At 41.2% G+C, this 10,706-nt stretch overlaps 1 protein-coding gene across 1 annotated transcript in view; it reads left to right on the forward strand.

The window, feature by feature from the left end:
- Window positions 1-10,706, forward strand: part of cdh4 (cadherin 4, type 1, R-cadherin (retinal)) — a 209,365-nt gene that overhangs the window by 75,828 nt on the left and 122,831 nt on the right. Inside the window, exon 3 of the mRNA XM_078247866.1 lies at window positions 8,168-8,191. Coding sequence (XP_078103992.1) covers window positions 8,168-8,191 — 24 coding nt within the window. The remainder of the gene's footprint in view (window positions 1-8,167; window positions 8,192-10,706) is intronic.

Genomic DNA, 10,706 nt, shown 5'->3' on the forward strand with positions numbered 1-10,706 from the left:
ACATGCTGAAATAAAACCACCTACTGGGCTACAACAATTATTCGGCTGCTGCCTACAGCACATTAACATTAAGGTTGAGTCACCCCATTAAAGGTGTTTAGCCTCCAGGGAAAGTGCTTTAACGTTGAGAGAAAGTGCAAATAGCTTGGAACAAGCCGGAACCATTTTATACTTAGGGTCTAACAGCATACGGCATAGATTAATGCAAGCACTCTGCACAACAGGACTGATTTGGCTTTTGAGGCTGTTCCCCGTGAAGGTTAAGTCAGTTATTGTAAGGCGCCCTGACATTGTAAAGGGAAGGGAGAAGTCTATTCATTAAACACTCGCACCGGTGGCAAGATTTCACCAGGCTATATGAGAGGGTGATTCTCATCAAAGTCATGCTCAGTGTTTAGTTTCATTCAGCTATACTATTACTTTTATGAGTAAAATGATTATTACAAATTAACATTATACTGTATGTGATTATTAAGGCCACCAATCAAAAAAGTTCTAATCTTCATTTCTGCACAGCTTACCTCTGAGTTTTGGTCTAAAACCCAAAAACTGTATTCTTCCTCCATCATCTATTTCGTCTTTACGGATAAAGACAGAATTGCTTTCTCATCTTGTTAGTATTCCCAATGTTGATTGTATTGAGTTACTGTGTTTCTCCGAACACGAGAGAGCTGATACAATTGACAAGTCTTGAAAGTGAAATTGAAAAACAAATGCTGGTTTTTAAATAAAAAGCCCAACAGAGAGAGAGAGAGAGAGAAAGAGAGAGAGAGAGAGAGAGAGAGAGAGAGAGAGAGAGAGAGAGAGAGAGAGAGAGAGAAAGAGAGAGACAGAGAGAGAGAGAGAGAGAGAGAGAGAGAGAGAGAGAGAAAGAGAGAGACAGAGAGAAAGAGAGAGAGAGAGAGAAAGTAGCGAACTAGCCACTGTCGATTATGCTTGATTCTCTTTGCTTGTTGAAAAGGTTATCGGCAGGATTGATACCTTTGCCCCTGAGACGCTTCTTGTCTAAACTTGCACCCAGCTGTGGAAATTAGTGCATGAGCTCCTGACAGGCTGTCTGATAGAGAACATTTAGAAGTAAGCATCTCTTGAGGGAAACTGAATTAACTTCTCAAGCTGTTTAGAGCTTTTTCTCATAGACGATATGGCAAAGCTCTATTTAGACTTGTGCACTGTGAGTGAAGACATGATGTGTAAATGTGCGCTACATGTTTTTCCATTGTTAACAGGGTGAATTCTCACCCAGACGCACTGCTTGTCTGAAAAACACAAGTCGTATTCAGAAGTTTTTTGTCAATACATCACCAGTAGTTTTGAGTGCAGTGCACGTAAGCAATGCTTATCTCTGAAGAAAGGGGGCATTTAGTGATTACAGTGTATTGACAGTTGGGTGTGTGTAACAGCAGTCTCCTGAAGTGCCCCATTACATCTGATTTAAAGTGTGTACAGAGCAACAGGCCGGGCAATACAGTCCCTCCTCTGGAGCTACCAATGGTATTTTTGCTCACGGACAGAAGGGCTGCAGAGAGAGCGAAACAGGGAAATTATAGGACTTAAAATTAGTCATATTCACAGTCATAGAATCACATTATCTACCAGTAATAACATTCTTTGCATTTATCCCTCTTTATATCTGCATTCAGTTTTTGGCTCATTAAAAATCGACATGTTTAGAGACGTGCATTAGAGAAGTTAAACTGAAAAGACTACCGATATGTACATTTTTATTCATGCGGCATTAGTCAAAGTAGTCACAGACCTCAGCAAATTGTGCTTCAAAGCATGTACAGCTTACGAAACGTAACTAATTAGGTATTTCTTTTGGGCTGGAAACATCTTTAACTGATTAATTAAAGTGAATAATTAAGATACCAGCAAGAGTGCGGTAAAAACTGACAAGGGCACTTTTACTGTTACTAAAGTGTCCTAGTCATCCGGACAGACGAGAGAAAAATACATATATCCCCCGCTGGCTCTCACCTTTAAAGCTATATTTTCTCACAATCAACACTAGATTCCACAGTTTGGGCATTCCTCACATTTCCAGCAATACTAGTGGAAAAAATACAATTTTGAATTTACTTGAGTTACTGATAGCATTTAATGCATTTTTTCCCTCCATGCCGCCATCGTATGGAGCTCCCTGCTCCCCTGCCAGCAAAAGTCTGCCAGATAATGCAAACTGCCATTCATCTGCATGTTCTGCCCACGCTGTAGTGACACAGAGGCGGTTGAAAATCAATAATCAGATGCACACAAATTTTGAGTTTGAGTTTTGCACATCTTTCATATATCCCATCAGGCATGTTTTCTATTATTTGTTGACACATCTCATTGAGATAAAAACTTGACAAAGAATCGTCAGCATTACTGTCTGCAGGACCATGGATTAAGCAATCTTATCATATGGAGTTGTTGGTGGAGTTGCATGTTGGGAGCCAAGAATACAATTTAAACTTCTTCAGGCAGTGGCCATGGTTTATGTGTTGCATTGAGGGTTGAATATACGATCGCTCACTCCACAAGGGCCCTATTACTACAAAACGTTAACGCTCCATGTTATTGGGCTTCCATTCAGTCATTTTAGTACAATAATCAATCAAAATAAACATACAGCACTTGACAATAAGGCTTTTATATTAGGCACTAATCAGACAACTCATTAGGCAGTAATGAGCCGACTCTGCCTGCTCTTGTCGTGTTTGGGGGAAGTTTGGCGCATGGGGAGTAGTGTTTTTGTGTGTGTGTGTGTGTGTGTGTGTGTGTGTGTGTGTGTGTGTGTGTGTGTGTGTGTGATACACATAGGCACACATGCACCCACACATACACACATACACACATACCAGCCGGCACTCCTGTAGTCCCACTCCAATTATGGCAGCATTTCACCCGGGAAGAAGCCCACTTACCCAGCATTCACTTATGAATAATTGATTGTTTGTGCCAGTGTTATATTTGTAAATACACGTTTGCTCTCTGATTAATAGTTTTCTAGACATACTCATTTGTTCAATTTGATTAGACTCTTTAATATATTATTTATTAGCTGAAAATTCTCTCTGGTTATTAGTCATCACAAGGGCAACAAGAAGATTTGGCATAAGGACACATCTGCATGCAAACAGACGTGCTCACATCAATCCACACTCACTCACGTGGCAGGTGGCAGTGTGTGTGTATGTGTGATTTAACACGTTGCTCAGATGTTGTGAACATTTTAACTGCCTTTCAGCATGTGTTAGTGCATGTCTTTTAGATTCACAGTGATTTTTTTAAAGATTCCCTCCATTCAAAAATGTGTTTTTCTTATGTTTGTGTCCCCTAAAATGTTTGACCTGTACAAAGTTTTTCTTTAGAGAGGTGTTTTCACATTCCCCTACTGAAGGAGGAGATATCTGTGCACTGAATCTGACATTCAACCGTGTGCCGGGACAGCTATATTTGGTACATCACAGATTCAAAAGCCAATTGCTGTCTAATATCCAAATGCCTGCAAAGAAAGCTGAAACCTTCGGCACAGAGCGAACGTTTTCAGTACAGAGAGCGAAAACGCACGGTCATCGTAGCTGTGTCATCCACTGCCAGTTACAAGCTAACAAACAACATTAACTAATAAAAGATGCTAACTACTGTACACTTACCATTCTGATGGTATGATGTTCAAGACGCCAAAACTATCGCTGCAGAATGCGAGTACGCCGTGGGGTTCCTGCCGCTGCACGTCCTGTCTGAACAGCCATTTTAATGTAGAACTAGAGATCTTGTGATGGGCTCACACCATGCCAAATCGGGCCAGGGGCGTAAAGAGGGGGGGCAATGGCCACTTCCCTTATTCCTACGCCCCTATTTCCGGTGCCCTTGCTCAGACCACATTTTGCTATTAAGACACACACACACACACACACACACACACACACACACACACACACACACACACACAGTCTCTCAAGGTGAAAACAAGAGAAGTGTTGTGGCTGGTTAATACCAAAAATGTACCATTTACAATAATACAGTAAGAAAGACTGTGGATTGCTGCAATCTTCTGTGGCCAAGTGCAGAGAGCAAGGTTATCAAACAGACAATGCAGATGTAATTTGGTGTTTTGTGAGAGCTCAAAAAGTTTTCTTCATGTCATTGATGAAGGAAATGAGAAACTGTGACCTTTTGGGTGAGTTTGTAATACTGCATGTGGGAGTCTGCATCATCACTTGCTTTGACTGCTTCTTTTCACAGCAGCTTTATAAAGAACCTAGTCAAATGTGTTGATGTCAAATGCATGAATTGAAAAGAAAACTAATAGTGAGGTACAGAAATATTTCACTGGAGAGCAAAGACGACACAAGCAGCAAAGATCTGCTATATGACAGGCCACATACCTGTACTAAATATAAAAAGAACATTGATATTAAAAAACGTCTTTTAAGGGCTTACTGTTCATGATATTTATGTAATTGTCTCTGTATCTTTTTGTAGACACTGTACAACTCCTGAGGAATTTGTAACGCCATGAAAATTAAAACTGGTCACATGTCTAAATTATCTACAATACAATACTCGCAAATGCTCTATGTATCAGTTTATCCATCTGCAACAGTCCCACTGTTGTCCCACTGATGCATTCTCAATGACTAGGGGGATATGCAATGGTTTTCTTTTTTCTGCCTCCAGGAAGTGCACCATAGCTATCATAGATGTGATCCTGACTCTGAGTGTGTGCAGTCAACACAAAGGATTACTTTACATTCTGTGGTAAAGCATACTCGTAATCCACCGCTAAATAGGGGAAAACAACAAAACAAGGAGAGTCAGAGGTGGTAGACAGTAGCGCTGTACCAGACTGGTACCAGTGTCATTGTGTACGACAAAAGGGTACTTAAAAATAAAGAGTTACAAGAACAGGAACAGTTGACTACTGTAATTTACTGTAAACAGTTTAGACCTGTGATATCACCATCCTAATTCACACACACATACACACACACACACACACACACACATCACCAGCCTATATGCAAAATGAAAAAAATAATGTAGTGTTTATTTGCATATAGAGCGGGGAAGAGACATCCAATCACGTGATCACTCAACATGCATTTGGAGACACATTCTACAGACAGGTGTAAACACAGCTGTACTTACAGCTGTCCACTTGTGATCGGATCACTCAGGACAGATTCTGAAAACAGCCTGTTGTTTAGTTGCGCCTGTCAGGTCGGTAAAGTGGTAAAATAAAATTAGTGTTCTCACAGTTTGATGACCTCAACAAAGTTCTAACATTTCTCTACCCAACTTTAACCAGAAAAGAGGTCTAGTGAGCAAGAGATACAAACTGATGTTCACATTAGCAGCAAATGTTTACCTAACACCAAATCAGACATTTTTGAATTATCCTGTATTGTAAAATGCTGGATGTGTCTAATTTGGCTGTTACAGCATGCACAGTGCTATTGTAGAAAACCTTGAAACCTGTTGCAAAGAGGTTGTGGACGAATGCCCAGCAACTCAATCAGGGAGGCTCACTTACAAAACTGACAGACATGGTGCATCATTAGTGTGTGTGTGTGTGTGTGTGTGTGTGTGTGTGTGTGTGTGTGTGTGTGTGTGTGTGTGTGTGTGTGTTTGTTTGTGTGTGTGATAGTGGGCATGCCAGTGTGTGTTGCTGTGCTCCTCGGGAGTAGGCTAGCAGGCCAACTGAAGAGAGAAGGAAAAGCTACACTGCTCTGCACCATATGCCAAATATGAGCCTGCCTGCCAAGTTGTGGGGGATACTGGCAAGTGCTAGCAAGGCTGACTTCTTTACAGAGGGAGATGAATAATTGAACATGTGCGGAGAGTGGGGTGCGTTTAAACATGGAGAAGGGGAATGGAGACACTGACTATGAGCAAAACTCTCATTTAGAGAGTGATGTGTTTGCTTTTTGTAAACAAGTCAGAAAGTTTCAGAGAATGTAAGATTAACTTGAATGGATGTATGGTGAGACAACTTTTGGCATTTATGCATTTTCATCATAACAACTAACAAACCAAAGAGGGTGTCACAGCTGTCATCAAGCCTACAAGTTTGCACTGCAACCACACAGAAAACCGTGAAAATCAATATACATACTGTGGAATAAGGAATGTTTCAAGAATATTGAGTGTGTTATATTCAAATTGGGATAATTTAGCAAGCACTGCAATCCAGATCAGCCTCTAGTAAATGCAGCAGAACAAGCTTACAGGCTCTTATTATTGACCCGTAGTCCTACCAAATCTCGTGACAACAGATATTGATAATTATTGATAGTTTGGTGAACAATGAAATGCCAAAGGGATATACATTTTCAGTCCATATGTTTAACGGAGGCATGTACAGTAAAGCCACTTTTCAAGTTGACTTTTTTAATGATTGAAAGCAAAAAAGGGGCACACAAAGTAGCACATCTAACTAAGGCAGGTGGACAATGTTGTTAAGCACAGCGCCATCCAACATACAGTAGCTGGTGTGTGAGAAACTATACATGTATGAGGCATTTTGCCATATGTCCCATATGTTGCAGGTTCCCATTTCATTTGGCGTCATCATTTTAGGAGGTGTGTCATCAATCATCAAATCCACTAAACATCTCCAGATAACATACTGTAGAGTCATCATTCTGCTCTGAATAAAAGTAAAATAGGACTAAGAGTCTATAGCCAGCAGATCTTAGAGGCTGCAGCTGGGCACAGTTGTGCTTTAAATTAAATTCTAACATGAGCGTGCTAATATGTTCACATTGACAATGCTAACATGTTGATGTTTAGCATGTGTAATGTTTACCATGTTCACCATCTTAGTTTAGTGTGTTAGCATGCTAACATTTGCTAATTAGTTCTCAACACAAAGTACAGCTGAGGCTGATGGGAATGTCAGTTTTGCAGATAGTCATAAACCAAAGTTTTAGAGAACCTATAATGGTGCTGGATAAAAGGAGATGGTATCAGCAAGTTATTACAATTTATCCTGAGGGGAGTCAATGTATATACGAAATTGAATGGCAATCCATCTAATAGTTGTCGAGACTTTTCACTCAAAGCCACAAATATCAACCTGCTAAAGGAGTCAGTAGGATTAATCGTCCAGGTACCATGGATGTCGGTCCAAAATTTCATATCGGTCCATCCAATAGTTTTGAGTTGTTTAAGTCTGAACTAAAGCAGTGGACTGGCTGACATTGCCAGGCCACTGTGTGGCTAAAAGCTGGGACAATTAGATTCTTCTTAGCATTTCTTACCAAACTTTTGTGAGACAGCAAAGTTCAAGTGACTAATAAACAATATATTAATTTCGTTATTGAAACAAAACTACTGTTGTGAGAGGGGAGGCCTGGAGCCACCAGAGAGCTTTCCTTAACACTTTCCTTAACACTTCTTTTTTTCCATCATTGGGATGCTGTGATTCATAATAAAGCATGATGTCCTGAAACCTAGAGTTCCGAAACCAAGTTGATATTTTTCTCATTGTCTTAGTCAGTTCTAAAGGATGTCTAGATTAATAATCTAGCAATTAATGCAAAAATAAGCCATGCAGATTGCTTCTGATCAAATCTGACTAAACAACTCTGCTGGAGGACACGAGAAGGGCAGGCCACCAGGAGAGAGACGTCAAGAGCCTCCATGGCTGCCTCTCCTCGTTCTGTCAGCCAGCTGTGGTGCCAAGGTCTGAATAAATACCGCCCACGACCATGTACAGTGGTGTGTGCAATATGCATATGCAATATCCCGCAATTCTCTCGTGTTTCACTGAGTGAGCACAAGAGCAATATAGACATCACAACAAGCATTTGAAGATAATGATGAATCCCACAGCTTGAGGCAATGACAAGAAGTATAAGAGAGAAAACAAACTGCATTCTGGTTAAATGGTACTGCCTGGATAATAGACAAAGACAAATGAAAGTGACTACACAGTTGTGACAGCACATTTTCTCCAATAGTAACCCTTCGTTCTGTGTACAGTATGTCACTGTCCGGCTATTTTCTATGACTTTCCATTAATCCTCAGAAATAGATCTGTTTTGTTCTCGTTTAACAGTGACTAGCATTGCGATGCCACTTTTACTGAAGCCTATTAAGTTCTAATCATCATCCTCTGTCTCCTCTCCCCTTGCCCTTTTTCTCCCTCTCTCTTGCTCTTTCTCTGTGATAGATACTACCCTGTCCAGTGAACGTGGTAAGTACTGCCGCCGCACCCTCCCTTGATTTAGAGCCATCTGTGCGTGGCCCGGCAACAGCATATTAGCTGTTTGCATTGATGTGGAAGGAACCATTCTCAGATGTTAGTCTTAGTGGGGGAGCGCTGAACCACGAACATCATCTGCATCACCAGGAAGCTATTTTCCTCTCCATCACATTGCATGTCACGGCAAATGTTGATACGAGGAGAAAAATGTCAAGCCAAGGCAATTATGAAAGCAGCATCCGCAAACACGTGTGGCCAATCAGAATTTCTATTTAGCATATTTTCCCTGCACGCATTTTGCCTCGACCTACAATTTACCCCCTTTTGACTCCAGTAGTATTCAATAAAGAGCCAATGAGTGGTATCTTTTTACACTTTGTCTCATTCCAGCTTTAGTGGAACACATCTCCATGTAGTCTAACTAGAGAGTAGATGGATTCCCCCACTGAGGCAGCCTCTCTTTCCATTTTATTTAGAATTTGGCTCCCCTCTGTCATGCTGATATTAATAGCTTCCAATCAAACAGGTTGAAAGAGAGTCCATCTGCAGTACTGGCTTTGTTTATAGCTTAGGTTGATTAAGTGTGTGTGTGTGTGTGTGTGTGTGTGTGTGTGTGTGTGTGTGTGTGTGTGTGTGTGTGTGTATGTGTGTGTGTGTGTGTGTGTGTGTGTGTGATTGCGTGTGTGTGTGTGTGTGTGCACCCGTCAGCCACTCTTCTTCTATAACACTGCTTTGTGTGCTCAAAGTAAATGTTCCCACTGTATATGTTATCACCAGAGTTTTAGCATGACGCTGAGAGAAGACGTGGTTCTGCTGAACTCGCTCACCGCTTCATGTAGGGTGATGCTTTGGGGCGAAATTGTCGCGTTAAATTGGTGTGGTGTAGACATGGTGCAGACAAAACACCACATGCTGTGTGTCTGGTCTTTGAAACCTCAAAGTGGCGAGAGGGAAGAAAAGTGGAAAGTTGTGGTTCAGATCAAGCACTTGAGGTTTCTTTTTTTCGTGTGCCTGGTTAAGCCCAAGTCACTAAGGGAGGAGACAGTTATCCACAGCACGCAGAAGCTTGTGGGATAAAATTTTCATTGCCAAACTAACAACAGTATGGCACTTTTCCTTCAATACAGTTAGGCTTGAGCAAAGAGCAGGCAGTAAGAAGTCACAATAGGCAAGGATTTATATTCATCCTGAGTATTATCCTTGACTTTGACCTCATCTCTGGCTTTCTTAAACACTCTCACATTAAAACACACGCATGAGTTCTCTTTCTCTTTCCTCCCACACCTCCTTTCCTGTTCTGTAATGTTAAGTAGTCACATAATGTGAATGATGTTCCACAATGAAAGGCAGAAAAAGAGAAGGGAAGTAATGAATGGTTTAAAAGGCAGCTGGGAGAGAGAGGAGGCAGTGTTAGGGCAAGGTCTGTGCCCTTGGTCCCTTGATGAAACCCAGCCAGCAGGCAGCCATCCAGTAGACTGCTCATCACTCACCAGAGCATGCATCATTGATGGTTCGGTTAACATACATGAAAGAAACAATTCATTCCCACAATTTGCCACCGTTGCTAACCGAAAAAGGAAAAGGCTGAAGCCAAGGCTTATTTTTGCCTATCCTACAATCCCCATAGAATCACTCAGACCAGAGCCAACAAAACTAAATTAAACTAAATACTTCAGTACAATCCAAGTAATTTTACATTTCAATCAAATTACTTCATAACCCTACATTTTTTAGACTTTAAAGCTTTTTTGAAACTCAACAGAGACTTACACATTTTCAACTGATCATTAAAGGTGCTGTAGGTAGGATTGGGAAGATCCAGGACTTAGCCAAAACATTTGAACATCGACAACTTCTCAGTCCCTCCCCCCCTTTCTGCTAGAGCCCAAAACGGTCTCCTAAGCCCCTCCCCCCACAAGGGAGAATGAATGCGTGTGCCTGAGCAGTGATTGACACGCAGTTAGACACCCCCCCTGGCCCTGATTGGTGCATCTGAACAGGGAGCTGTGGATTTTTACAAATCACACTACAGGCTGATAGGTGGTGCCAGAGGAGCCGGATTTTTTTTTTTTTTTTTAATTACCTACTTCATGTAGTTCTACTCGAACATAAGGTCAGCTTCAGCAAATATGACAGAAAGTTTTACCTACCGCACCTTTAAGTTAATTCCATAATTTAACCCCCAAAACTGAAACACATCTATATTTTACATTAGTCCGCACTTTACGTTTCAAAGATAGAGAACCGTCTTAAATTATTCTTTTATCATTCATGCCATTCAATTCCTGTTTTCATACATGTGCATTGTTGAAAGAAGATAAACTTACAGTATATACCTGCAGTACAAAACAGTACATACTGAAGCTCCATCCCTGTGCCTATCAAGCTCCTCTCTGCTTCCTCTGCAGTGATGGTGTGTGTTTAGAGTCGTCTGATAGGCCTCCTCAATGTGAAGTGGCTCCTGGCTATCCTCTCCTAGCTTAATTAGCTGTACCTGAGGCAGGAG

This window comes from Sander vitreus, chromosome 4 (genome assembly GCF_031162955.1).
Source record: "Sander vitreus isolate 19-12246 chromosome 4, sanVit1, whole genome shotgun sequence".
Taxonomy (NCBI): domain Eukaryota; kingdom Metazoa; phylum Chordata; class Actinopteri; order Perciformes; family Percidae; genus Sander; species Sander vitreus.